The sequence below is a fragment of the Acanthochromis polyacanthus genome, chromosome 2, assembly GCF_021347895.1.
Source record: "Acanthochromis polyacanthus isolate Apoly-LR-REF ecotype Palm Island chromosome 2, KAUST_Apoly_ChrSc, whole genome shotgun sequence".
Classification (NCBI taxonomy): Eukaryota; Metazoa; Chordata; class Actinopteri; family Pomacentridae; genus Acanthochromis; species Acanthochromis polyacanthus.
Window position 1 is genome coordinate 3,624,765 of NC_067114.1, and position 27,947 is coordinate 3,652,711.

A 27,947-nucleotide genomic window follows, 5' to 3' on the forward strand; every position below is an offset into this window, starting at 1 on the left:
TTTTTTTCCCTCTTCCAGATCAGAATGAGTGTGAAGACGGTATAGATGACTGTGCCAGCAGAGGCATGACCTGCAAGAACCTGATTGGTACATACATGTGCATCTGTTCACCTGGATACACTCGCTCGCCTGGTGGAGAAGGCTGCATAGGTAATTATCAAAGAGAAGGACAGAGAACCTCATGCATTAGATGTATGTCTTTTGTGTGAAGACGTACAAGCCGACAGACTTTGCGAACTCCGAAGAGTAAAATCCCCCTGGATGCATTAAATTCCCCCTATTTTCCATAATTTTAATGAAATGTTGGGGGTGTGTGATGTATGATCCCCCGAGAAGAACTTGCGCTTTAGCTGTATTTAACCCTCTGAAGTCCCAGCAATTTTATTTGCTCCTGTCACATTTTTGCTCACTGGGAGCACTTTTCAGTGCATTGTAAAGAACACAACCATGGCTACAAGTACAGAGAACTCATTTGTGTCTTCTGCGCAGTTTTACACAATATAATCACATAAATAATAAAAAAGACAAAATGAAAATTACATGTCACCTGCAGTCAGCATGTGCAGCATTTATCCAAGCTTCCACATGTGTTACTAATATTGAAAAAAAATGGTTCAGCGTTAAATATTTTAATACTTAAATTTTAATTTGCTTCAATGCTAAGCTAAGCACAGCCTGCAGTTCAGCCCAGTTCAATGTAAAATTCCCTGAATTTTTCTTATGTGAATGTTGGTCACAGCTCATGCACTATTAGCTCACCAGTTTCACCAAGGACTTCAGAATTTTTAGTTTTTTGCAGAATTTTATTAGAACTAATTTGGGTGAATTTATAAATGTGATTTAACGACATGCTTTTATGCTTTGATTTGGTTAACTTTCTTGACCAAACGGCACGCCAAAACTGTAAAAATCTTTCTGTCACTGACAAATGGTGACATTTTGGTGATTTTTTTTTCTTTTTTCATGATAAAACGCCTTTCATACTTGCCACTTGTTTTAGGGTTCTGAGGGTTACCAAAGTGTGACGTATAAGTGGAAATTCTGTAAAACAAATATGCCCACTTTATCTTTACAGTGTCTGTTTGCCTTTCTTAGATCTGAATGAGTGCACAGCCAAACCGGGTATCTGTAAGAACGGCCGCTGTGAGAACTCATTAGGAAGCTACCGCTGCAGATGTGACCAAGGATTCGTCGCTAACCCCACACAGACTGAATGTATCGGTAGGTACAGTGTCATCGATTCCTCTATCCTGGTCTTATTATACGTTTTGTTTCCACTGTGCTCTAAATTTACTTATCCCAGTTCAGTGTGAGCTTTAATCAGGATATGATGTGTCCTTGCTGCCTTCTTATGTTGGTGTACCGCAGTTTGTTCAGAGGAGGCTTCTTGTATAAAGTCAGTCTGTACAACACACGGCTGTAAAGTTACCATTTAAGAAAAAAAGCTTTATTTATTGTCTGCCTGTTGCTATATTTACATGTTTGATAGCATCTCTGACTCAAATTGGATGTTGGATTGGGATGTAATAATGGGGTGGGAAGTTCTGGAGTCCAAAGGTTCAAAATATATCACTAGTTGTAAACATTTGGAACAGGGTTATAGGTTCAATAATCACTCATATTACTTTGCAGTTTGACAAGATGAATAATTTGGAGTTTCCCATAACCTACCAAGAATAAAAGAACCTGATTTTATGACCGTCATATTTAGATTTTTATCAATCTTGTCTAATTAGGTGAAAAGGTTTTGGTCTCAGTGGGAATTCAACTTTTCCATGGCTGTGTTTGCTGTCTCGTTAAAAATACCACTCTATCTGTCAAGATTGGGGCAGGAAAATACTTTCAGAACCTTCCTCCCTAGTCTAATTATACACTTCTGGATAGCCGTGATCTACTGAACTCTGTGAGAAAACCTCCGGGGGGAATTTGTAAGCTTCGTGTTTCTTCGACTATCTTCCTCCTCGCAGACATGGGCGATAGTAGAGCGGTGTGGGTTATCTCTTTACGTCTGGTTGTGTGAGGCCGGCTCCCGTCTGGGTGGTTTGGTCGGCTTTCCTCAGACCCCTCCTTTGTCTTTCTCGCCCTCCAGATAACCGCGAAGGCTTCTGTTTCACCGAAGTCCTGACCACACTGTGTCAGATGACCTCTAGTAACAGGAACCTGGTGACCAAGTCCGAGTGTTGCTGCGACGGAGGCAGAGGGTGGGGAACCAACTGTGAGCTCTGCCCGCTGCCAGGGACCACCCAGTACAAGAAGATGTGTCCTCAGGGACCCGGGTTCACCACTGATGGCAGAGGTATCTTCCTCCTGAAGAGATTTGAGCTCAATTTTCTTGATCACAGTCATAAAAAACAGGATAAATAGTCAACAATCCACGGCTGAATTTCTACAGTTTAACAGAGTGGATCTTTCTCTGGTACTAAGAAGTGATGTTTCATTTATAAAGCAAACATAAGTTGGGGTTCCGTAACTTTATAATAGATCTATAATTATAAGACTTCTTAAAGTTTTACATGAACCACAAGTCACATCTGAGCTCCTCCAACCAGTTTCTATTCATCTCTAGGAGTTTCATGGAAGCCATAGTGTCCCAGATGTATAACTTCCCTGCAGAAAAGTGTTGCATTCATTAGTTCTGTCAGAAAACAACAAGTAAACATGCATTTGTGAGAAGAAAAATGAAACTTTGACCTGTTTTTGCATTAAAATATCCCCTTTAGTGTCAGCAGCATTAAAAGACTGACTTTTGCAGTTATAAGGTATCTCAACAAAAAAATAAAGCAAGTTATTATTATTATTAATAGAGTAAATTACGGGGATGGATTGATATTGTCCTTTAAATTACAGGTGACGAGTGTTAAATTCTGTAGCAGATGTGTTCAAGCCACTTGCATTGCATTGATTTTCACTTTGCTGCTAAAAATCTTAAGTTTTACACGTGACACAGCTCTGATGCGTATCAAAATACAGACAAAATCCCCAAGGTTGTGTGGAAGGGTTATTCTCTATTTTAATCCTGTTATTGGCAAAAAACATTTTCTGAAAGAGGCCAAGGCTTAGAGAATATGCCGTTAATCCCTCTCACGTAGCTGACTAATACTTGAATTAAAATGTGTTTATGTGAGGGATCACTTTTCTCATTTCCATCCAGATATTGATGAGTGTCGTGTGATGGGGAATTTGTGCAAGAACGGTCAATGCATCAACTCTCTGGGCTCCTACAACTGCATCTGCAAACCCGGCTACACCACTGACATCAGCGGCACTCTGTGTGTGGGTAAGGCTTGAATCCACCTCCAGCATTTACACTTTATGGACTCTTTCCCTACCTCCCATCCTCATTCCTGCTGTCTAGTAAAGAGCCGAAACTATGTGGGTGGACTGCCCACACACTCCTCTGAAAAATGCAGCCCGAGTCTGTCTGTCTCATCATCTCCCCTTTTGGAATTTCAGGCTCCAGGATCGATCTGTCGCTCACTCTTTCTGTCTCTTTTCTAGACGTGGATGAGTGCATACAGGCACCAAAGCCCTGCAACTTCATCTGCAAGAACACAGAGGGAGGCTACCTCTGTTCCTGCCCCAGAGGATACATCCTGCAAGAGGACGGAAAGAGCTGCAGAGGTGACCCACAGCAGAAACCTCTAGATCAGTTGTGTCAAACATGCGGCCCGCGAGCCAAAACCGGCCCTCCAGAGGGTCCAACCGGCCCTCAAAGTGTAAAAATGACAGCGAAGACATTAACTGCAAACTGTTAATATGTAAAACTATAAATTCAAAATCATTTCCTGACCTTAACAAGTTGTTTTGATCATAAAGTAAAATACTAGATTGCTCATTGTTCTTTTGTCGTTTTGCGTCTCGTTCTTGTCATATTTTGTCTGACTCTTGTCTAATGTCTTTTTGTTTCTGGTTTTTGTTGTTTTGTGTTTCCTTTTTGTCTCGCTTATGTTTTTTGTCTTATTTTTGCCATTTTGTGTTTTGCTTTATTTGTTGTTCTGTGATTTTTTTTGTCTCACTTGTGCTGTTTGTCTACTTTTTTGTTGTTTTGTTTCTCGCTTTTGTCATTTTTTGTCTTGTTTGTGTCATTTGTATGAATTTTTTACTCATTTTTTTCGTTTGTCCATTTTTTGTCACTTTGTAATTTTTTGTCAAATTTTTTGTTTTGTTTCGTGTTGTTTGTCTCATTTTTTGTTATTTTTTCTTGCTTTTATCATTTTGTGTTTTGCTTTATTCATTATTTTTTGCATCATTTTTGTTGTTTTGAGTTTTTTTGTCTCATTTATGTTTGTCCATTTTTTTGTTGCTTTGTAACTTTGTTGTCTAAATTGTTGTCTCTTTTTTGTTTTGTTTCGTGCCATTTGTCTCATAAATTGTCATTTTTTTTCTTGTTTTTGTTTTTTCGTGTCGTTTTTGTAATATTTTGTCGTGTTTTTGAGGGTTTTTTTTTGCATTGTTTTATCATTTTGATCATAAAGTAAAATATTATATTGTTCAGTTGTAGATACGTGCGATGAAAATGTGGAGTTGTGGTTATTTATAAGTTATTATGCTGTTATTTTACTGGTCCGGCTCACTGGAGCTTAAACTGGGCTGAATGTGGAACCTGAACTAAGATGAGTTTGACGCCCCTGCTCTAGATACTGAGTAGTCCCCGTTCAGTCCAGAGATCAGTGGAGTTCAGCGACGCACTCTTCTTGCTTGATTTAGTTTCCAGGTTAGAGCTGCTGTAGTGCTGAGCTGGCCGGGCGTTCGGCCAGTGTTCTGCTCACTGTCCTGAGACACTCGGTTAGAAATAGTGGAAGCACGTGCACATGTTTGTTCGTGAATGTGCACTCAGCGCTCCGGGCCTGTGACACGGAGCATCTGTCTGTGTCTCTGTTTATCAGGCTTGTTTATACGTCCAAACAAGTGCGCTCATGGTGCTCACTTTTTCTTAGTGCCCCTTTCATCTTTATTTACCATAGCTTTAGTTTCCCCCTCTACAGTACCCCTCTGTGTTTCCGGTGTCTGGTTCATTTGCAGTTCATTTGTAGGTCAGTGACTGTAGAAGGACTGGAATTTGTCTCAGAAAAAGAGCAGCCCCCATACAGTAGTGCGGTCTGACACAAATCCAACCACACCGTCTTAAATGCTCTACTTAAACCACTGAACAGTTTCCAGGAAGTTTACGTTTTGTGTTGTGTGACTTTTCAGACCTGGACGAGTGTTCGACCAAACAGCACAACTGTCAGTTCTTGTGTGTCAACACCATCGGTGGCTTCACCTGCAAATGTCCTCCTGGCTTCACCCAGCATCACACCGCCTGCATCGGTAAACACACAACAACACTCATTCAGATATTTTGTAAGTAGTGATCCTCCTGACACGGCAGTCTGTGTATTCCAAAAATGGACACACAATTTGTCCTTGCACGGTGTAATTTCTTATAGTACCTCTCAGCTCAGCTGATAATAGACCCCCAAAGCACCCTCTTGTCTAACCTTTACAAACTCATTCAGTGCTAATGGACTCCGGCTGATATCACCCTGATCTTATTAGGCTGGACCGCTTTGTAGTCATGGCAGCTTAGCGATGCTTTGTTATGGAACATTGCAGTAGATCGCCATGACTACCTCAAGCTTTTTTCCAGGCCATAAAGCAGCTCCCATGACCTCACATCAAATCAGAGACAGGGAACCCTCAGTTTTGACTATAGGAATTACCCCAGACAAATGGCATTACAGTAGGTCTGGATGCGTTTTTAATCTACATGTAGAACATGGGAGTGACATGAAACGCTTGTTCAAATAATGCCTCGGGTACTGCTGCTGTAACACACCGAACTTCAAATGCTCACTGGTACAAAGTGTTTTTTCCAGTCATATTGGAAATTCTTTGTTAGATTTCTTCAACGCATCTGCTCCTTGAAAGTGCTGCTTATGAAGTATAATAATGTTTAGTCACTCATGTTGATTGCAAAGATTCTTTCTTTAAAACAATAGTTGCTTAATTCTCCTGTTGTCTTCATTTACAGGCACCATAAAATATTGTTTCCTTGTCGAAAAAAAAATCCCCAGATTTCTGAAAACTTGTGAAACCTTCAAGAAAAAATTCTAATAATTCCTTCAAAGTTTCATTTTTTAAAAATCCCCCAAATTTGGCAAGAAAATTCTTGTAAATATTTTTAAAAAAGAGTAAAAATGTTCCAAAAAAGTTGTAAAAATATCTGAAGTGATCACATATATATCAGCAAAACGTCTAATATTTTCTTTAAGAACATTCAGAAAAAAAATCTACCAAAATCCAGCGAAATTCCTAAGAAACATTTTTTAACATTTCCATCAAATTTTGTCCATCAAAAAATGTTCAAAAAATTCCCCAAAATGTCTAAAATGTGGACATCATAAATTTCACTGTGAAAGTATAGTTTTTCCCACACTTTCAAACTTTCAAACAGGTCAATCTGACCCGCAGGACGACATGAAGGTTAAAATCCATACTCTGACTGCCCAGTGGACGGTGTAGTCTCTCCCTCTGATCTCCAGCACCACGTCCCACATGTTGACTGTTCCACCAAATGGAGATCTAAGCTGGAAACATATTAGAAGACTTTCAAAACCTCAACAAACCGTGAAAAGACCCAGGATCACACATCTTAACAGCTGAGATTTAGAGATTACACCGCTCTCCGGTTTGATTTTAGGTCTTAAACAGCTTCAACAACAGGCAGATTTTTATCGATTCCAGTCACAACATACATCACCTTACCACCCCTTTTCCAGAAAATGCTGGCTTTTTGTCAAACTGTTGTTCCCCCATGTCAAGCATGAACTTTAGCTTTCACATGCTAGCAATTAACCTCTTCTGGTGTGACGTTAAATCAGTAGGTGAGAGGTTTTATTCCTAAAGCCCTGCAGACTGTGAGATTATTCGTGCCAACAGTCCCAGTGACCTGCCCTATTTTTTGAGGCAGATGCCGACAGATTTTAAAGTGACTCAGCACATTCAAATCGGGGTCATAATCGGCCTTTATATCAGTTTCCAGTTTTACCCCGGTCTGAACCTTCTCTCCTCTCTGTACAGACAACAATGAATGTGCAACAGACCCAAATCTGTGCGGCTCCAACGGGGTCTGCCAGAACACTCCGGGGAGCTTCAGCTGCGACTGCCAGCGGGGATTCTCATTAGACCCCAATGGACAAAACTGTGAAGGTCTGAAAACAATTGAAACGAAACCCAGTATCAGTTGAGTAATTACAGAAAGAAAAGGCTCACACTGATTTCCGTGCACGCTTTCCTCCCGCAGACATGGACGAGTGTGACGGCAACCACAGGTGTCAGCATGGCTGCCAGAACTTGGTGGGTGGATACAGGTGCAGCTGCCCTCAAGGCTACCTGCAGCACTACCAGTGGAACCAGTGTGTTGGTGAGTCCTCTTTATCAGCAAATATAAAAATTCTTTCCTTTTGGAGCGTCTGATGACTTGGCTGCTAAAGTATGTACCATGCAGCCTTGAAGTTCTGGGCTGGAGTCAGACCTGGAGCCTCCACCTCTTTCCCACCACTTTTACAATAGAAATATGGACCAAATGGTTTCCTTTTATCCTCCTCTGTCTGAAAAATAATTCAGCCTTGTTCTTATAGTTGTAAAGCCAAGGGAAAAGGAAATGCTCAGTGTCTGACTTAAAATGCAAAAAAACAAAAAGAGGTTTGTTTTTGTTAATACACCTGTAATTCATAAAAAGACCCATAAATACATGGGGACAAAAATATCTGACTCTGAAATGACACAGATCTAAAATATGCACCGAAACCAAATGAAAAGAAGAGCATGTTGCAACACAAACATTTCTAAGTACATGAAATAACAAGAAACAGCTCGGGCATAGTCCAGCTAATTGCATGGTTCACTATGAGCATGTGTACTTCAGTGTATGCCCCAAAATAACAAGCTTTTGTTAGTTAAACCTCTATTTTTAGTTTGAATCTCTCCACATATTTACAACACTCGATGTCAGACTTTCCCAGCATTGTTTGTGCCTTTAAACTGGAATGACCGCTTGTTTGTTTACTTCCCGTCAACTTCCTGTGACCCAGATGAGAACGAGTGTCTGAACAGCCAGATCTGCGGGGGAGCGTCGTGCCACAACACCCTGGGGAGTTTCCGCTGCCTCTGCCCCACCGGCTTCAACTACGAGCAGACCAGCGGCGGCTGTTCGGACATCAACGAGTGCTCCACCAGCCAGAACCCCTGCAAGTTCGGCTGCTCAAACACAGACGGGGGCTACCTCTGCGGATGCCCACCTGGGTACTTCCGTGCAGGACAGGGGTGCGTAAAAGACTGGCTGTGTGTTTAAAAAAACAGCTTGTAGGTGTTTTTTTTTTTATGCCCGATTGATGGCTTTTGTGTTTGTTCCAGGCACTGTGTAACAGGTTTAGGCTTTACAAGTAGTGGCTCCAGTGGACCAGGGGGTGAGGTGGATGATAACTCACTCTCACCTGAGGCCTGCTATGAATGCAAGATCAACGGCTATCCCAAGAAAGGACGCAAACGTCGCAGCACCAACTCAACACAGGAGGATCCTCTGGAAGACATACAGGTAATCTGTGTGCAGCATACAGGGCTGGAGGCAGAGGTCATGATGTTTGTACTTTTTTAGGGGATTTTGACAGTTTTAGCAACCTGAGGACACATTCAGCATTTAAAAACTAAGTCGGGGCAGGTTTCATGATCCAGTTCCAGTACGTTTTTGACTCAGAATGTTAAAACTTAACTACTTTTCAGACTGATAGCTACAAGAAAGCTTGATTAGCAATTCTTTTTATTGAAGAAGGTTAGTAAGGGTGATTGTTTTACCATGCTGACATGTTTCGACCGAGTCTGCAGTCTTCCTTCGTGTCATCTGATGTGTGATGACGTCATTTTTTTTATCAGAAAGCTGGCCGGTCTGACAGATCTGTCAGACCGGCCAGCTTTCTGATTTCTATGGCCTCTTTTATCACCTCTTGTGCTTGTTGACCTCCGATGTTAAAATCCTCCCCTTCTCCTAGTCCATAATCTGGTTATATCTCTTCCAGTGGTCCATGATGGCTGATTTTTGGTTTTCTTGATGGGCTTTTTCTTTTTGTGTTCTTGTTCCTTCTTCCTCCTGCCGGCGTAGTTGAAACATATCAGCAGGTAAAACAACCACCCTTACTAACTTTGCCAGATAAAAAGAATTGCTAATTAAATGTAAGAAAATGACAAAATGAACATAATCAATCTAGACGAAAGCTTACTCTTAGGCTTTAAAACAGGATTTAGACCTTTGTGTTGGGGAAAAGGTAGGAGAGGATGCTTGGGTGGAACGTACAACCTCGCTTTTGCATAAATCGCCATCATGTACTCCCACCATCCGTTGCTGTTTTCTGGTTTAATGTAAGAGAACGTCCTGTGCTGTTAGTCACTTGTCTCATAATCCTGTAAATTCAGCTGCCCCACGTTTTCTCCTTGCAGCTGACTGAGGAGGACGTAGTCAGCCTGGCCAGTGTGGACATCGAAGACACCCTCCAGTTCCACCTGAACATCAGCGACCTGAGCAACCGCGACCACATCCTGGAGTTCACCCCGGCCTTATCCACGCTCAGCGACCACATCCGCTACAGCATCGACTACGGCAACGAGGACGGCTACTTCAAAATCAACCAGAGGGAGGGCATTAGCTACCTGCATCTGAGCAAGAAGAAGGCCCTCCTGCCAGGGGCGTATTCCCTCCAGATCAGCAGCATGCCCCTCTACAGGAAGAAGGAGCTGGCCGAGCTGGAGGACCGACACGATAAAGACTACCTCACAGGACAGCTGGGAGACGTACTGAAGATGAGGGTGCAGATCATCCTCCATTAACCATCGCAAGACTGAGAGAGGCAGATGTTGCCAGCAGCTGCTAATCCGGTGTCAGGCTCACACTCCCCTAAAAGGCCAAACATTTCTGACTCTGGGTCAGTAGTTCGGGGCAACTTCTACTTGCTCCAACGGGCGGAACGGCTCGCCACCAAAGAGACTAGAAGGGGGTGGGGGAGGGGCTGCGTCATTTGATTACCAAAGATGATTCTACATATCATAGATACAATTTCTGTGGAGGCAATATGCAAGATTTCCAAATGAAACGCATCCTGCCCTGACACACAACTCCAGCTGTGTTTTAAGGCACTATTGAGGGTGTGAATAGGGTTTCTAATTGTAGGGTTTAACATTGTATGATGATATGTGGAATCAGATGCCGCTTTGAAGGGCATGTGGACTGCAGAAAGCTCTAAAAGCGGAGTTTATTTAGAACTCGGCCTAGGCGGAAGATAAAAAGGGTGAGTCCCAATAGTCTGAAATAAATTCATTTCCTCCCCTCAGGTAAAAGACTGAACAAACCTGGATACATGGAAGTTAACACATTTCTCCTTCCCCAGATATTAATTTAATGGAGTGAAGATGAAACAGAATGAGAAAGGTTAGGAGAGGAAAGGAACGCACTGTGGACTGTTGAGCTGTAGCCATGTCTGAGCTTGAATGACTCCTACTGCATATTTAAACTATGCTTTTCCATCTTTCCTACTGACTAGAATAATTCATATTTACTGGTGCTAGCAACACATCCACATAGACTTCTGAATGCACTGTACTACTATCCAAAACTCAGTAGTCAACAAGATACAGTCCCATCGGCCATTCTGAAGATTTCATGTCTTTGCATCCGTAACAGCTAGCTTCATAGCCTGTCTGCTCTCCTCTATACTACATGTAAATTGTGTTTATACTGTAATAATCAATGCCACTTTTAATCTATGAAGCATTTGTAAACTAGAGGAAGCCCCTGGAATAGAGGGGGTTGTAATGGTGCTTATAATGACCAACTACTTCCTTTGTAAACTGTGTATACATACACACACACCTGCACACACACAAGACACATTGATGATGCCAAACCTGGGCCTTCATGATTATGCACTGAGGTCTTCGTGGCCACACATTCTCTCACAAGTAAAATCAGTGCTGCATTGCCACGGACCAGCCTGACACCAGTCTGTGTTCTCTGTTCACATCAGTGAGGGTTTAGATGTAAATTCACAATAAAAACATATTTTTGGTGTACATGTACTCCCTGCTGTGCTTTCCCCTTTTATCCAGGTTTTCATCGCATTCGACGAGACCCGAAGTGCTTCGTTATCTCTGTGTTTTAGCTCGTTAAACTTTCATTACAAGGAGAATCGGTGACAAATCAGGCTGAGATGTGATTCTTGTCCTGTGCTGCCCCCGTGTGGAGATTTGGAAGATGGCTACATGTGGCTGTCCGCCCCAGAAAAAAAAACACCAGTCTCCAAAGTACAAAACAAGATCTTTATTAGCACCCTAATCCTTATGTTTAAACAGATACAGTACATTTCCACTCCACTTTGGAGCGTTCAGTTGCGTCCAGTGGATCCGAAGCCTCCAGCACCACGCTCTGTGTCATCCAGTGTCTGAAAGAACACGCAAGTATTTATTTTTATTTAATTATTAGAAGTAATCCGATGACAAATATGACATGAAATCTACCCAATAGAAAATCTGACAATGTTTTCAAGCATTTTAAACCGCAGAAGTACATTCAGCTGCCAGTTTATTAAGAACGCCTGGAAAACAGTTTAACAGTTCCGCAATGAATCGAAGATTCATGAAGCTTGTAAAATGTTTTGGAGTCCTTAATTTAACAAAAACTGGGCATCATAACTTTCATGAAGCTAAGAATTAGACGTTGCATTAGTTCCAGTTAGGTGTACCTAGTAAACTGTACGTATATAGTTTGCCAACTCTCAAATTACCTCTTTCTCCTCCAGGTCTGGGTAGCAGATCTTCTCACACACCAGCTGAGCAACTCTGTCGCCCTTTTTCACTGAGAAGAAAAGCAGAAGATAGACTCTAGACTGTTGATTCAGATCTTCATATCTTCAGTTTTTATATGCATTCTTTATAAATCACTTTCAGGATGGAATAAGCTCTAAATTAAATGTTACAGAGCTAACTGTGTAAAGTTCGATCAAAATTATTTCAGTGAGTTTTGTAACCACTTAAATAGAGAGAATAATTTACACAACATGCAGCTTCATTAAAAATTGCAACATTTTAGTCACTTCAGATTTGTATCCATCACATCAGCAGCAATGTTGTTTTGACTCTTTTTTTCCCCCCATTTATTATTTTTTTGAACAGATCACCATATTACTTCAGTGCCTAAAACTTTGGCACAGCGCTGCATATATCTGACATTTCAGCAGCAGTTGCTATTTAACCAGCAGAAACCTGATAACAGCACTGGGCAGATTAAACTTCAACAAGTTGTGCTCACAGAATGACACACACTCATTGTTGGTAGAGTAACACTAAACTAGGGCAACTTGCTTCAGCACAACTTTCCCAGAAAAGCTCAATATGAAGCACAATAAACCAGAGTAATGACTCATCCTGGTAGTAAAATCTATGGGTCAGGTGATGGGAGAGTTCACTGATGCTGAAACTCACCTTCAAATGTGTCCTTGCTGAAGTTGAAGAGCACAACACCCACGTTTCCTCTGTAGTCTTCATCTACAACTCCAGCTGAGGAGAGCGTACAGATTTATTGGAGGAAGTTCAAATGGCTGCTCAGTGATCTGGTTAAAGTAGGGAAGGACTTACCGCCAACGTCGATGAAGTGTTTCGCTGCCAGTCCAGATCTGGGTGCTGAGTAGAAAAAAAACAGCAGGAGACAGGATTGATCTTTTGTTCTGCAGCTGCTGTGACCATATTAGTAAAAAGTGTAATGTGGCACCAGCATATAAACACTCACCTACTCTTCCATAGTAGCCGTGTGGAACTGCTATCTGAATGTCTGTCTTCACAATGGCCTTATCCATAGGCCCAATGGTGTAATCATATGCACTGTTTAAATACAGGTAAGTGAAGTTAGCAGCTTGGCATGGCATTGTAGAAATTTTGGCAGCATTTACATGAAGTAAGGAGATTCTACAAGCTAAATATTTGCAATTTTAAAGAAAATCTGCAACTGGATTCTGCAGGATTTCTATAGAATCTTTCTTCCTACATTCACAGAGTATGTGGTCATAGTATTAAAAACTAAAAATAGTAATTTTAATGCACAGTACCTGTACAGATCGTATCCTGCTGCTTTAGCCGAGCCTCTGGTGGGTGTCATAGCATGTTCAGACAGTTTGGCAAACCTGAGGACAGGTCTTTCTTCAGCAGCCTGTGTTTCTGTTCTTGCCCTCTTTGCTGGAGAAACTGCAGAGGCGTCTGTAACTTCTAGAGCGGGCATGTTGGCACAGTTTGCACAGTTAAAATTCGACAGTGCACTAAAAATAAAAAGCTCCTACTAACCAGCCGTCTGCACTACAAGTCTGCTCCAGTTTCTTGGCGGCACTGAATTTCCCGCACAGGAAGTTACGTCAAATTAGCTCCTCCTCGAAAACGCGTAACCAAAACCGGAACTGTAACAAGACTCTCCGAAGTTGATAAAAAAAATAGTAAATTAACTCCAATAGTTTAAATTAAGTGATGTAAATATATATACAAAGATATATTTAATGACAAACCGGAAAGAACTCAACTGCTCTGTAACTATGGCAACCGTTTCGTCACCTCGTTGCTGACAAGTTCTCGCGAGATCTGCGTTATACAAACAACTAGCTTACCATAAAAATATTAGCTTATAAAAGATAACAATTGAGGACGACTGAGCCTCAGTTTATGTACACATTGCACCAGACTGAAAGAAAGGTAACGTTTAATAACGGCCGCGGTCAATAGAGAATTTGTACAGCAGCAGACCGAAACCGAAGAGGTCAGTTTGAAAATGCTAGACGGGCTAGCGGAGCTAACATGTCATAACATGCCACTGAGAGCAGCGGCGTCCATCCTAAGGTCCTGCTTGCCTTTGTTTCCAGTTGTCATTTGCGTGTGAAATTCTCTTCCCAAGAAACGTGGAGCAGCATCAAAAAACGACGAGCATGACTGCAGGTTCTTTAGCCTTAGAAACACTCGGTTCATGTTGTTTGCCAGCGTCGTCTGATTTCTCTCATCTGCACTGCTTCCTCCTCCCCCTCCTCCTCCTGTCACCGAGGTAGTCAAACGCATAGACTTGGAGAGAAATATAGGAGGATAAACGATATTTCATTAATATATCTTACATCATATCAACCCAGTGTATTTTCTAGGCATTTTTTTTATTGTTATAATTTGACTTGGCATACAGGATAGTTCCATGGACAGAACAAACAAACACAAAGTACACTGTTTAGATTAGATTAGATATAACTTTATTGGTATTGTACAACATGCTTAGACAACGAAGGGCTATTTAGCATCAAGCCAGAAGTGCAAAAGACGCAATAAAGTGCATTAGGCAGATCTCCTACTTGAAATAATTATTAGTAGCCATTATCTCATAGTAGAACTTTATTAATAACCAAAATCCCCCTCAAGAAAGTTTTTTTTTTAAATGCTTATTATGTAATTATACAAACTAAACATAATATATTAAGGCACTTAAGAATTTGAAGACAAAGTCATCACTCAAATGGGTTTCATCATGGAATGAGATTATTCAGTTAGAGCCCAAATTTTAATTCTCCAGGTTCAGTGCTGCCCTCCATTGGGAGTACATCAGCATTGGCGTTCAGTGTTCATATCCAAGATGTGCACAGTAGCTTCTAACTGTTAAAATCTTTTAAAAATATTTTTGAAAAGCATAAATATACATTTGTTTCCAATGAAGTGTCCTTGTGACTATTTGCATTCTCTTATTCCTTAGACACTATAGGTTTAAAACAGAGAAGTCTGAAGTATTTTGTAGCTGTCATAGCTGACATAAAGCCGTATCTCACTTTCTACTGCCTAGTTTCAAAGATAACACACTTTATGCTTGTTTTGTTTCCCACTATAACTACCACCATCACATTATATGGAAAAGACTATTTAAAAAGTATAGCTTTAGTAAATTAAAATGCACAAGCAATGTGCAAGTACTTTGAATAAATAGCAAAACAACAGGAAATAATAATTTTAAAAAAGTTAATATGTGTACTTAAACACACAGGTTCTGTCTTTGTTGTCACATTTCAATGCACAAATTTTGATGTCATTTAACCACCTAATAAATGAAAGCAAGAACAGCTCCAAAGTTTTATTTATTCTTTATTTCAGTTGATCACAGATATACATTTAAATAGACAGCATCATAAAATATACAGAAATAATTGGGTTTACAATATTTTGGTTCATTCAGTTTTCCTTAAAGAACAAAGTACCGTATATAATATTGAAACAACATAATATGAAACAGGTAAACAACTGTGTACAGAAGTTATTTTAGACTCAGAAAATATGCTTTATAAACTAATCAGACCATTTGTTAAATTATCACGGTGGTTTAAAAAGACATATTCAGCTCCTGGTCATTCATTAAAGGTGTGTTTGCTTAAAAATATCCACTACTGAATTCCAACATCTACTATATACATTTATTTTACAATCACAGTCACTCAGTGTAACCGTTGCTGCCTTTGTTCATCGAATTCAACTGACCGTGTTATGGCTTTGTTATGAGCTTACAGCTTAGTTCTTCACATTTAGCAGTGTTTTCTGCAGCTGTCCTCTTAAACTAAACCTACAACCCCATTCAGGCTCATTCACAAATCAGTGTTTTCTTCACTTAGATAATCTTGTCCTTGTCTGTCAGCATTGCCAGAGAAGTTTGGTCCCAGCAAAACAGTCAACTGTTTACTTTGGTATCCATACATTGTCATATAATAACAAGAAGGTTTGCTTTCTGGCAAGCTTTTTGCAACTTCACACAGTGCAGTTGAACTGTTGAAAACAACTTGTCATGAAACAGCTCACACCAGACTAACCAATAAAACCAGTAGTAAAATATTAAAGCTGGGACTCACAATTTCCTGTTTGAATACTTCACAGTTTAGTTATTTTGTCTGTTGTTTATTACTTTTCTGTCAGTGTCTGTACAATTGAGAATTGGATTATTAGTGGCCTCAGTAAGAGTTAGCTGAAAATGCTGGTTTGTGTTACACTATAGCGTTGGTCTGGATGACTGAACATAGTCCACATGCTCGCCCACATTATCAACATGGTTCATCGTTATGGTACTACCATTGTTCCGTCTCTAGCTTGCGAGGTGCTCAGGAGTAGAACGTAAGCACACTCTTGTGGTTGCCTCTGATGAGAACTGTGGCTGGAAGGTCCTTTGTCAGAGTGTCCAGCCAGGCCATGTAGAGGAAGTCAGAAATAGATCCTTTACGAGCAATGGGCATGCTCCTGCAGGGGATTGACAATACAGACATGTTAGATACAATTTTTACCAAAGTTCAATGTTCTCCGGACGACAGCGGGTTGTACTTACACAACGATCAGACTGGCTGATTTGGAGTGTTCTTGAAGGAGCTCATTCAGTCGTATCTGGAGGTTGGTCTGGAAAACAGCAAGTTATTTTATAGTTTCAGCCGTACTGTCCTTGTTTAATGCATTAGCTCCAATGTATGATGGTATATAATTATGTCTATGTATGTAGGATCATAACTAGTCAGTAATGTATCGCTCAGGGGTGTCAAACATGCGGCACGTGAGCTAAAACCGGCCCACCAGAGGGTCCAATCCAGCTCACAGGATGACTTTGTAAAGAGTAAAAATTACAGAGAAGAACATCAACTGCAAATTGCAAATTTGTAGAACTATAAATTTAATATAATTTTTTGATCATGACAAGTTGTTTTGATCATAAAAGTAAGTACTATATTGTTCATTGTTTTTTTGTTGTTTTGTGTCATTTTTGTAATATTTTTTCTTGTTTTTGTTATTTTTTGTCTGACTTTTGTTGCTTGTCTCATATTTTGTCATTTTGTTTCTATTTTTTGTCATTTTGTGTTTCCTTTCAGTCTTGCTTGCTTCTGTTGTTCTTTTTATTGTCATTTAATTTCTCGCTTTTGTCGTTTTGCATCTTGTTTTTGTCTTGTTTTGGGTTTTTTTGTCTGACTTGTTGTTTTTATCATTAAGTAAAATACTAGATGAATCAATAACCAATTATTTTTTCTAATTTGTAGGCCCTCTGTGGAAGTGTAAAACCCTGTAAATTGTAAGCTGAAGTGTGTAAATAATAGACTGAGGTGCAATGTTGTTGAAATTGAACTGCATTTTCTTTAGAAGTGTCAAGTTATTCATAGTATTTTGTACAAAAAACAATTTCTTAATTGTGAACATTTTCAGAATGTACTTTCGTGCACTAAAACAAACATTTGGAGTTTGTAGTTACTCACAGGTTATTCTACTCTGATTTTGCTGGTCCAGCCCACTTGAGATCAAATTGGGCTAAATGAACCAAAATGAGTGTGTCACCCCTGCTGTAGGGGGTTTATTCATTATCGTGACAATCTATTGAAGTAATGTTCTGCTGCTGACTGAGCAGCTGTTTGAACTGAAGTGGTTATGTCAAAATGACCTGGTTTGCTGCTAATGCTGCTCTTTATTTTATGTTATGTTTGATGTTTATTGTTTTTATTGTGTTTTTTTAAATAGTTTTTATGTGGGTTTCTTTTTTTTTACATTTTAAAATTTTATGTTTTTTACTCTTTATTGTTGGTTTATTGTGAACGCTTGTGTAACTGTTGCGTAACAAATCGCCCTTCAAGGGACAAATACTAAAATTGAAGTTGTTAACTTGTTGTCACTGGTTTTACCTTTTCCTCAAAGCTGCTCAGCTCTTCATCAGAGATTTTGTTGGGGTGCTCTTTCTTCATGGCTCCAGCCTCAGCAGCACGTTTGGACCCGTCATGCAGGCGGAAAGGCTCAATCATGTCCCGGAACTTCTGCAAGCTGGAGGAATGCAGATAAGAACATGAGCTGACTGTGGAAAAATACTCACGTTTTAACATGTACTATGCCGATCTTGTGAGTTGATGAAGTTTTACTCTTACTGTTGCACCATGTGCATCACTGTTACTGCTGTAAGGAAATGGAGTTACCTGTCGTCAGTGGCTTGGACGTGGATGTCATCAATCACAATAATCTCACTGCATTTAATTCTGAACTTCTCCAGCAGAGACGTCATCCTGCAAGTCAAATTAACACACAGTGATAATTTAATATAAACGTAGGTTGAGTATATTAGGTTAATGCTAAATAACATTTTCTATAATGTGACTGTGAATTTTCATATCCGGATTTTTCCAGTTAGTGCACCAAATCTGACTCCCACACGTTAAACTGTAAATGTGAATTTCTTTGCTCACTCTTGTTTGTCCTGCTCAGTGCGTCCAGGCTGCCCTGCAACGAAGATCCTTAATTTAGAGTCTTTCCACTTCTTTCTGTTGGTGAGGATGTACGGGAGCAACAAGGTGAGACCTGAAAGATGACAAACATGATTGTTTTTATTTTGTAATATCAATTCGTTTGATTTAATTATTCAATATATCTAGCTTTTCTTCTGCATTTCAAATCCAAGACAGTTGTGTTTTTTTAATATGTCGGTTCAATTGCTTTTCACCAGGTTATCTCTAAAAACATTTCCATGAATCTGGTGAACAAATACAGCTTTTCTGCTATTGCAATGTCCTTATTGTCTAGCTACCCTTCAAAATACTTGATTTTGAAAGTCATGGAACTATTCAGCCATTACACATTTTATTTTACAATGTTTTTCGGCATCTGTTCCAATCTGTAGTCAAATTACACAAGAGGAGGCTGCCTAAGGAAACCGACACGAACCTCCGTCATCAAACAGCCACCACACATCAATGGTGCCTTTAGGCTGCTTCTTCTTGAACTGAGTGCTGGCCTGCAACAACTTCTCATTCATCTTGGCAACCTGCTGGGGCGGAGGGCCACACACTGACACTATAAGAGAGAGAGAAGGAGAAAGTTGTGAGAAATGAGAGCACAACAGTAGAAGGGAATGTAATTCATTGACGGGGCGAGCAGAGTTGAGTTAGATGGGAAAACTCGCACGAACCAACATTAGGAGCTGACTCCACATCAGCGGGAACAGCCATCGCTCAGGTCTAATGTTCCAATGAGTGGGACACAGATTGTATACTAACGACCGGCGCTACCTTGCCAAGATGCAGCTCAGTGTGTGTTTGTGTGCGTGACACAGAGACGGATAGAGTGAGAGTCTGCAGGCACCCTGTGCTGTCTGGGTTAAAGGAATGCTCTGAAGGGATGCTCTTCAAACTGGAACGAAAGGGACCATATTATTGGATTACACCCTGAGAGACCTCTTTAGTGGGAGTGGTTGATTCAATTATATCTCAATGTGATTGTAGAGAAAATTCCGAAAAAAAGATGTGAGTCATTGCTTTCATTTGTTAAATGTATGTTATTTTGTCCTGCGACTCGGTGGGAATGTGAGTGCACGTGGAGGAGAGGGAGACAGAGGCCTACTTTTTCAATATATTTAAAGTCACACTCATCTATTAATGCAACCTTGGCTTTGGATAGCTTCGTTTTTATGTAATTTCAGAGAGAGACAAATCATTTCTAGATGGATACCTCTGGTTGCTAGCACTTGCTGAGAGGATTTCCTGTTCTTCCTGAACAGTCCTTTTCCTTTCCTTTCGTTTGCCCTCATCTCCTTCTCCAGGTCCCGTTGCTCCTTCACCGCCTTTAGCATCTCATCTGAAAGACAAAATCAGATTTCCATTGCTGTCAGTGTATCATTCATTACTCAGAATCCTCATGTCAAAAGCGCAGCAATAAACCGGAAGTTATTTTAGCCCCTTATCTGTCAACTACCTGATACTCTGTAATCTACAGAACAACGTACTCTGGCTAATCAATGTCATGTTATTATAATCAGTTACTGTGGGTTGTTGTTCTGACAATTACTCTTATTAATCTCTTGGTGGTTTAAAACTCTCAAATTGATTGCTGATCATGATCAGCTGATTTATAATAAACACACCTGTCTTGGTATTTAACATTCCCAAGACACATGTTTTAAAAGTTATTTTTATTATAACCATAAATCTTTCTTTTATATTAGGCTATATTCATGTCTGCTGCTTTTTAGTTTCATGATGCAACATACTTTTTTTGCTAATAAGCATAACTGTTCCTGCAGATTTAACCACACAACCTGAAGAAATGTTCATACCAACCTTCTGCTTCGACAATGTGTGTCACATCCAGTCCCTCGTTTATCCTCAGCACCACTGTTCCATACTCAAAGTCAAACGCATCGCTGTCAAACAGAGAGTTAGGACAGTTTGTTCAGCACACAGATCTCCTATCCATGTTTAATTAGTGAGTGTGCTTTTATTGCATGCGTCTAAGTGCATTTATTTGTGACTTACTGCAGTATTCCCACATAACTCTGCACTGCTTCTGTTCCGGCAGTCTTCCAGTTTGTCTTGAACCCTATCATTAACGTGTTGGGCTTCATACGGCCAAGACCAGAAGCCTGTAACGAAATGCACAACACTTACGGCATGAAGACATAACCCCAAATCAGACTGAGCTGTTCAGCGAAGCAGCACGGGCCCAGTGTTACCCTGGGGTGGTAAACCCTGCTGTCTTTAATAAGTGGAGGAGAAGGGAAAAAAACAGCACACTCCAGAAAGTTTCAAAATGTCCCAGACAAGAAGGCTGTGAAGCCGTTTTACTGCCAGAAGTTATGACCCCATCACTCAGCAGATCTCATTTTGTGAGCAGGGACTCATCCAATGCAGTGTTAATCAATTATAGCTTTTAATCTGCCTCCTTGTTTGAAGTAAGCAATTCTGACAATGAACACAGGCCTTATCTCTGGAGTGCGATAGTCAGAGCCATAATACTGTTTTCCTGCTCCTCATTAACTCTCTCCTCCTCTACCTCCCATCCTGGCCAGATCCTGAACACAGGTCTAGGCCAGAGTCATAACAAAGCAATAGATACTCAGTGCTGCAAGGAAGAAATTGGTCAATAAAATCTGTTTAGACAAATCTGCCGATCAAAACTTGCAGGTTACATATTAAGTGAATGGGTTACTCAGGGTTTTTTTTGCCTCTTTGTCAGTCAGAGAAATGAGCTGTAAATCACAGCTATACTGACCTGCAGCAGACTGTCAGTTCCATCCCTGAAGTTGTCGCAGGCGACAGCAGCGTAAAATGCCTTGCGTTTGGCCTTCCTAAGATACATCTGGTTCCTCTCCATTCCAGCATTCAGATCTTGAAGAGCCTCTGATCGTGGGCCCTAAAGAAGTCCCAACATATGTAAGCATTTGTCTGAAGAGAAAAGAGCTCCCTCATGCTCCTTTTTTATATTCAGAAGACACACCTGACCCTAAACTTTAGTCTCAGACAGTTGGCATTTTCCCTCATCCCTGCTTGATATTCTGTTAAATATCCACAGCATGTGAAGTGTGCACTCTGCAAAATTAAACTTGCTTGAAGTGCAGATCTTGATTTGAATACAAGATTGATATTTAAATATTTAAAAAAAAGAGAAAATGTGCTTGGTTTTGCATTAGTAGATAATAAGGTTGCAGTAGAACCTACCACAAACACTTCACAGGTGAGACAGAGTCCATAGGTCTTAGTGAAGGAGTGAGCCAGATCCAGGAGAGCCGGCCTGGCTCGTGGTGAACCTGTCAGTGTTAAGATCTGAGGCCTAAGAAGATACAAGAATGTGTTACAAATATAACGCTGCATTTCAGGATTTCCTTTGATTTCAGTGCTTCACGTGTTTCAAATGTTCCTCTATCAATATATATATTTATTTGCCCATAGTGATGCAAAGCAGACATTTACCTGAAGTTCTTGACGTGATCGTCTACACCAGACAGAGACAGAGCGTTGCCGACCGCGCTCACGAACGTCACTGCCTGAGTGGACGAACCCCAGTTCACAGCTGGAGATAAAATAACAGGTTAGTTCTACCCAGCAGGCTTCACGAAAACCACTTTCCAGCAAGCAGTCGAGCTCACCTGGCTTCTTCACCGTGACATAAATGTAGAGGAGCAGTTCAATGCCGTATGTGAGCAGAGCGATCCACCAGTTGATGACAAACATAACGACACAGCAGAGCACCGCTCCCAACAGGGATAGCCACATGTTGTAGTATTTGTATGCTGGTCTCCAACCTGGGAAAAGCAAGACAGAAGAACAGCCACATTATAAATGCAGACTTCTGGAAAAGTGACAGGAAACAGACTGTGCAGAAAGCAAAATCCACTGACGACGACATGCAGTGTTGAGTTGTAAAATCTAGTAATCTAGTCCAGCTCAGTTTGTCCTAAAAGAAATACATTGCTTTGTGTGATAGAGATTTGTTTTACTTTATTTCCCGTCATATAATTCTGAGATTTGAATATATTTATTTAACCACAAAGTCCCTTGAGAATAAAATGTATTTTTCGAGGGAGACATGGCCAACAAAGGAATATTATTATAAAGTTACAAGAAATACAAAATCAAATATGCAAAAATTGATCTCAGTGGATGGAAACAAGTTTTTCTTTCTGAGCTACTTGGTAGAGACTTACCTGGAGACCTGGCCCAAGATGCATGGAAGCAGGAGAAATTGATGAGAGCATAAGATGCCAGGAAGAAGTTTGAGATGATGGGAGCGATGATGTTGAGATCAGCTACAAAGGCAAAAAAAAAGTCTCAGCCAAATTGCATTATTTCCCAACGCAGTCTGTTGTTTTTGAGAGTTTGTGAACAAGCTTTGGTCATTTGTGTGGATGCAAAAAATGTGAGATGATCTGACGAGGGCAGCGCACTAGATGGATTTTTTACTTGGGACAGGTGAGGTGAGGTGCGGTTTTGTCTGTTGATTTTGGGTTTTAATGATTCCAGTGAAATGTTTGTGATAATGTGCTTTTTGATGAAGCTTAGAGTTAGGGCTGCTACAGTCCTAAGCACCTCTCTTTTACTCTCCTCTCTTTCAGTGCCATGCATGCTTGTGCTACTGTATTTCCTTAACTGTGTGTCTTCTTTTTCTTTTCTGTCTTCTCTCTCTTTGTACACTTCTGCAGGTACCTCTGGCTCTGAAGCTCCCTGTTTCTGATCTGCAGTACAGACTCCAGCAACCTGCCCACTGTTTATTCCATACAAACTGTTTTGCACAGTTTTCTTTCTGTACTCTGCCTATGGAGCAGCTTAAACTCAGACTTTATGCACGCCTACTCACCTGCAATATGAGCAAGTATCATCACTGGTGCAGTTGTCTGCCTCCTTGCTCTGCTTATCCTTACAACACTAACCTTAGGAGCACACTGTGTACCGACTAAGCTGTTCTATAATTAATACTTTGAATGCTGGCTCTCTTCGTTTTATCCACTCTGTCTTGCATGCACCATCTATATGTATCATGTAATCTTGTTTGTTTCATGTGTATCTGCTGCATGTAAGCTAATAAGCTTTATCCTTATGCGTGAATGAATTTATACGCTTCCTTCTTATTCTCTCTTCTGTCCACCAGCCCCCGTCTTTTTTCTCTCTATCGCTCTCTACACAGCAGATGAGTCCTCCCTTATGAGCTGGGCTCTGCTCAAGGCTTCTTCCTACTAAAAGGAAGGTTTTTCTTTGCCGCTGTCACCTTACTGCTTTCTCTGGGGGATTCAGGCTCCGTGTTCTGTAAAGCATCTTGAGACAATTTTTATTGCAATTGGCGCTATTTCAATAAAACTGAATTGAATTGATGTTCAGTGCAGACTGTTCCTGTACAGAAGAAGATGGTTTGCTGATGTCTGGCACAACCCTAAATTAAGAACATATTGTCTGATGAAAAACACCTACACTGTGCGAAGCTGGATTTATGTAGCAGTCACAAGTGCAGTACAGTTACTTCAGGGAATATAAGAAACTTGATTATTGATATGATTATAAAGAACCTTGTGTGGCTTATTATGTGCATGGGACCAACAAAATGTTCTTTGTTTTGCTGTGTATATGCATGGAATGATACCTATCTAACGGTAAACCATGCATTAGCATATTTGCTCATTTGAGTCTTAAAATAAATTTAGGATGTTTGTTGTTAAAAGGAGGTTAAGATGCTGATGAACTGACCGATGAGAATGATGGCCACAGAAATAAAGAACGTGAGGATGTAACCAGGGATGGGCTCGTTGTTCTTGCCATATCCTTTGGCAAAGAAGTGCAGGGCCGTGTAGATGTTGTCTTTGCACAGTGCCTGAGAGACAAAGCTTAAGTTAGAAAGGACTTCCAAAAGTTAAAATTGCATTTAGAAAAAAAAGTGACGAGTGACTGACCTGGAAGACTTTCGGTGCGCTGACAAGAGAAGCCAGAGCTGATGAAAGTGTGGCTGAGAACGTTCCGGCAATGATGAGGGGACCGAACCCTGACAGGAAGGTTATCATCTGAATCAGAGGCAACAATAGGAGACCATTAGAAATGAAAAAAAAAAGCCTTCTTCTTCTTATATGGAGATTGCTTTGAAAGGCTGTGTACCTGGAAGTTGTTCATCAAGCCAAAGTCGCATGTTTCTGTTTCGCACCTAGAGAAATCAAATCCAAGTTCACAAGCAACTGCTGCTGAGCCATTGCAGACTGTTCCAGGGAGGATGACGTCAGTTATGTTTCCTGTGGCATCACGGACAACGGTAGCAGCTGACCGATGAAAGAAAAGAGTGAATGCATTGCTTAGGATCTTTTAAAAAAAACGTGATATCAAGGCAAATATCATAACTCTTGGAACATACAGAGTAAATCAGGCAAGCTGCTGTCTGCCAAAAATAGGGTTTCTGTTCCTAGTTGTATTTCATGAATTATTTGTACTTACCGACACACAGGGCCACAGCCAGGTAGGTGACACCAGTGATTACAATGGCCAAGAAGGTACCTTTAGGTATGGCTTTTTGGGGATCCTGTAAAATAACCCAAATCTGTGTTAGACAATTTCACAACAGAAACGAAAAAAAAAACAGTTCGGTGAAAAAAAAAATCAAAACCTTAAATTACTAATCAAAGTAAAATTTATCAAATACGATCCTGAAGATTCACACACACAATACAGAATGTAAAGCTAGTGATTCCTGTACATGACCCTTGTATGGGAAACACAAAGTTACCTTCAAATCTCCAGAGATGTTTGCTCCAGCCAGGATTCCCGTTGCAGCAGGGAAAAAGACGGCAAAGACTGAGAAAAATGTTTCACCTCGAAAATCCGGCGCAAAATTATCTAAGAAGATTTTCGCTGTGGAGGAGAGAGACGGGGTGGTTTGTGAGTGAGTCAAATCACTGTTTTGTAATGAAGATGTGCATCAGTTTGAAGAGGGTCACTTACAGTTATAGTTGAAAATGCCTTGGGATTTCTTAACTTCTGTTGCAGGGATGAATGTTCCCACAAATACGTTCACTATGGCCACCAGCAAGATAACCAGCAGAACAATCTGTGCCTGAAGGGGCAGACAAACAAAATTGATTAAAGTTATGGTAGGATGCTTTACCACAGCAAGAACAGTTAATGGGGAACAACCAGCCTAATGCTCATCTCTCACCTTTGCCTCCCATTCCATTCCAGCGACTGATATGCCTAAGAGCACCACAACTGTGATAATTCCAACGATTCTGATGTCATTTATTGGATCCACCATGAGCATATCATTGTCCTGGGTGTGACAAAAAAAGAGGAGGAAGAGAAGGCGTACAGGTGAGTGTATAGTCACATATTTTTGAATGAGACTTATTTCAGTTTGTTCAACAGCGATCTGAGTATTATAACATCACACACCATGAGCAAGTCCACCACTGTCTCTGCAAATCCCACCACATACATGGCTACAGCCAACGCATTGGCACAGGCGAAAATCAGACCGATCGACCCGCCAAACTCTGGTCCCAAACTGCGAGATATCAAGTAGTAGGCCCCTCCTGAAATGGCGACATGAAGTAGACACATACATGCAGTAGTGGATGATTAATCACCACATCACCGGTTGATTGATTTAACGTCATGGCTGTTTGAGCAGACCATAAAAATGAGAAAAGGCTTCAAGAGGTGACATTCGGGTGCAGCTTTGAGCCTCTTTATCTGCACATATTGTCCTCCTGGTCGTTTCATTCTCAAAGATTTTGTGTCAGAATGAGCGTGCGGTATCTCAGGTAATAAAAATGTATAAATAATGTTTTAACCATCGCTGCTGGCTGCTGTGGGCGTTATGAGTTATGAATGAAATGCCCGCATGAAAGGTTAGTCAATAGCTGAATTCAATTATCTCGCCTCTCTACTTTTCTGGCTATGAAGTTGTCTCATGTGCATTGACTCACCTGCTCTGACCACACCGTTCGTGCAGATGGCAGACATGGAAAGACTGGTGATGGTGGTGACCACACAGCTGAGAACAATGACCACAGTTCCGAGACCTGAAAGGCACAAAAGTAACAGGTCAAAATAAATATCCCAACTACGACTATTGGGGCATTTTATTGCAGTGGTCAGTCATGAAACACGCACACTTCCTCCCCACAGTTTCCTTTAAACACTCTGAGAGTTAAAGCTCAGTCGGAGCCGGAGGGGCTGAAAGTTACAGTCATCTGCTGTACCTGCTCTGCCTGCTGCCGGCGGCTTTCTCTGCCTCTCAAAACCATTTAGTTACGCTGCCTGAACAAAAGCTGCCTCTGATCGATAGGTTCTTAAGCAATGAACACACTCATGAAGCCATTCACACTGTTTCCCTCCCTCACACGCACGCACACACACACACACACACACACACACACACACACACACACACACACACACACACACACACACACACACACACACACTGTTCAGCTCATATAAGTTTGGCTCACAGAAAAGGCCTTCAGCGAGTACAGATCACTTTGGGAGCTCAGGAAGGCTAGTTAAATTGCATCTGCCCCAATTCAGTCATTCCCAGTGAAAGAGTGGAGGACTATGTAATCCTTTAATTGTCCTTATAGTTACTGCTAACAGCACCCTAATTTGTACGGAGAACTGGTGGGATCTGTCTCTGGTGACAAAGACAACTTCATTAGCTTGAAAATAAACCTGTTTCGACTGAGGGGAATCATGCTTGGGTTCACTGATGGAGAGTAGCCAGACTCACTTAAGTCCAGTTTATTTGCATCACATGCATCTAGTGAGCCTTACTTTAGGAACAGTCCCTAACCTAACCTGAGCTGTGTAAGAAGAAAAGTCCCAGATGTAAGTAACAAGAAGGTAGCCATAGGTGGAAAATTACAACAAAAAAAAAAAATGAAAAGACCCGTATAAGAAATGCTGGACAAACTGTGCTTAGGGACTCTGCATCAGTGTGTCTTCTTGTCTCACTCACCCCATCCTGCCTGACCGAAAACCCAGGACAGACGGATGAACAACATGACACCCCAGATGTTCAGCATGCATCTCACCTGTGCAAAGGAAGAACAATTTAAGTTCAAAGTCAACGCTCTGGGTCATGATTTATTATTCTGTCAAGTGCCACAGTAATGTTAATGAGCAGACTTGAACATATCGAACACATAGCTTCGATTTTAGTGCTAGACAGCATATTGGGGTATTTTAAAAATAGCTCTTGGCCCTGCTGTGTTAATCGAGACACATGGAGCCTCCGACACACTGTCAGGTCACAGTTTTGTAGAGTGCCCCGGCTTATATAAAGCGCAGAGAGCTTTCCCTGACCCAGCATAACTCACCAGGACGCCCCTTATCCAGCCAAACTTTACTGCCCCTTTCTCGGCCTTGGGAGGAGGTCCAGACTCCAGATCATCGGAAGGGGTGCCGTCGCTGCCCTCGCCATTGTCCTCCACAGTATCTGGCACTGAGATTGCTCCATTCTGTTGGAAAAATGAGGGAAATATAGGGGAAAAGAAACATGTAAATTTGTTTAAAACTAACTGTGATTTTAGTAGACTTGGTGTTAATATACACTTGTCAGTTGCAAGAAGAAATGTTGCGAAGTTTCTGCAGCAAAGTTCTTTCTGTCCCCTCTAG

General features: G+C 41.0%; 3 protein-coding genes and 2 long non-coding RNA genes across 7 annotated transcripts in view; 3 read left to right on the plus strand and 2 right to left on the minus strand.

Annotated features, from left to right (window-relative positions):
* The window catches only part of fbn1 (fibrillin 1), a 76,683-nt gene extending 65,577 nt beyond the window's left edge, over positions 1–11,106 (plus strand). The window contains exons 56-66 of the mRNA XM_022203189.2: positions 19–150; positions 1,096–1,221; positions 2,090–2,296; positions 3,152–3,277; positions 3,499–3,621; positions 5,194–5,310; positions 7,063–7,191; positions 7,286–7,405; positions 8,076–8,307; positions 8,398–8,578; positions 9,475–11,106. Coding sequence (XP_022058881.1) covers positions 19–150; positions 1,096–1,221; positions 2,090–2,296; positions 3,152–3,277; positions 3,499–3,621; positions 5,194–5,310; positions 7,063–7,191; positions 7,286–7,405; positions 8,076–8,307; positions 8,398–8,578; positions 9,475–9,861 — 1,880 coding nt within the window. The 3' untranslated portion in view covers positions 9,862–11,106. The remainder of the gene's footprint in view (positions 1–18; positions 151–1,095; positions 1,222–2,089; positions 2,297–3,151; positions 3,278–3,498; positions 3,622–5,193; positions 5,311–7,062; positions 7,192–7,285; positions 7,406–8,075; positions 8,308–8,397; positions 8,579–9,474) is intronic.
* Positions 11,107–11,332: 226 nt separating this feature from the next.
* On the minus strand, positions 11,333–14,086 carry dut (deoxyuridine triphosphatase). 2 transcript variants are annotated; one of them, XM_022203192.2, is made up of 7 exons: positions 13,914–14,086; positions 13,128–13,284; positions 12,812–12,903; positions 12,661–12,705; positions 12,508–12,582; positions 11,811–11,881; positions 11,333–11,468 (listed from the first exon to the last, which is right to left on the minus strand). In XM_022203192.2, the coding sequence occupies exons 1-7, from the start codon at positions 14,026–14,028 to the stop codon at positions 11,412–11,414; spliced, it is 612 nt and encodes a 203-aa protein (XP_022058884.1). In that variant the 5' UTR covers positions 14,029–14,086; the 3' UTR covers positions 11,333–11,411. The 2 variants fall into 2 exon arrangements, with proteins under 2 accessions (XP_022058884.1, XP_022058885.1); XM_022203193.2 differs by having other exon boundaries at positions 13,128–14,050.
* Positions 14,087–15,157: 1,071 nt separating this feature from the next.
* On the minus strand, positions 15,158–27,942 carry slc12a1 (solute carrier family 12 member 1). Of its 2 annotated transcripts, none has more exons than XM_022203191.2 (25): positions 27,650–27,942; positions 27,289–27,364; positions 26,258–26,353; positions 25,722–25,861; positions 25,489–25,599; positions 25,275–25,386; positions 25,060–25,184; positions 24,771–24,855; positions 24,441–24,598; positions 24,242–24,349; positions 24,039–24,162; positions 22,508–22,609; positions 21,950–22,105; positions 21,774–21,873; positions 21,522–21,633; positions 21,076–21,216; positions 20,340–20,446; positions 20,145–20,227; positions 19,537–19,662; positions 18,754–18,882; positions 18,279–18,390; positions 18,012–18,098; positions 17,727–17,862; positions 16,397–16,464; positions 15,158–16,311 (listed from the first exon to the last, which is right to left on the minus strand). In XM_022203191.2, exons 2-25 carry the CDS (start codon positions 27,353–27,355, stop codon positions 16,176–16,178), a joined length of 2,721 nt encoding a protein of 906 aa, XP_022058883.2. In that variant the 5' UTR covers positions 27,356–27,364; positions 27,650–27,942; the 3' UTR covers positions 15,158–16,175. The 2 variants fall into 2 exon arrangements, with proteins under 2 accessions (XP_022058883.2, XP_051796978.1); XM_051941018.1 differs by having other exon boundaries at positions 24,084–24,162; positions 27,650–27,767.
* On the plus strand, positions 18,261–19,767 carry LOC127531516 (uncharacterized). Its single transcript, XR_007938632.1, has 2 exons — positions 18,261–18,383; positions 18,710–19,767. It is a non-coding gene; the product is annotated as an uncharacterized LOC127531516 (long non-coding RNA).
* Positions 21,123–23,126, plus strand: LOC127531517 (uncharacterized). The gene is made up of 3 exons (XR_007938633.1): positions 21,123–21,236; positions 21,753–21,891; positions 23,003–23,126. It is a non-coding gene; the product is annotated as an uncharacterized LOC127531517 (long non-coding RNA).
* Positions 27,943–27,947: the final 5 nt, after the last annotated feature.

Excerpts from the sequence above, each read along its gene's own strand:
- dut (XM_022203192.2), bottom strand. The coding sequence starts at position 14,028 with ATGAACCGAGTGTTTCTAAGGCTAAAGAACCTGCAGTCATGCTCGTCG. Across the intron at positions 12,583-12,660 it reads ACACTTCATCGACGTTGGCG|CTGGAGTTGTAGATGAAGAC; the intron begins GTAAGTCCTTCC and ends CGCTCTCCTCAG. Across the intron at positions 11,882-12,507 it reads CAGCAAGGACACATTTGAAG|TGAAAAAGGGCGACAGAGTT; the intron begins GTGAGTTTCAGC and ends TTTTCTTCTCAG.
- slc12a1 (XM_022203191.2), bottom strand. The coding sequence starts at position 27,355 with ATGCTGAACATCTGGGGTGTCATGTTGTTCATCCGTCTGTCCTGGGTT. Across the intron at positions 25,387-25,488 it reads GAATGGAATGGGAGGCAAAG|GCACAGATTGTTCTGCTGGT; the intron begins GTGAGAGATGAG and ends CTGCCCCTTCAG. Across the intron at positions 17,863-18,011 it reads GTCCAAGCCACTGACGACAG|CTTGCAGAAGTTCCGGGACA; the intron begins GTAACTCCATTT and ends GCATTCCTCCAG.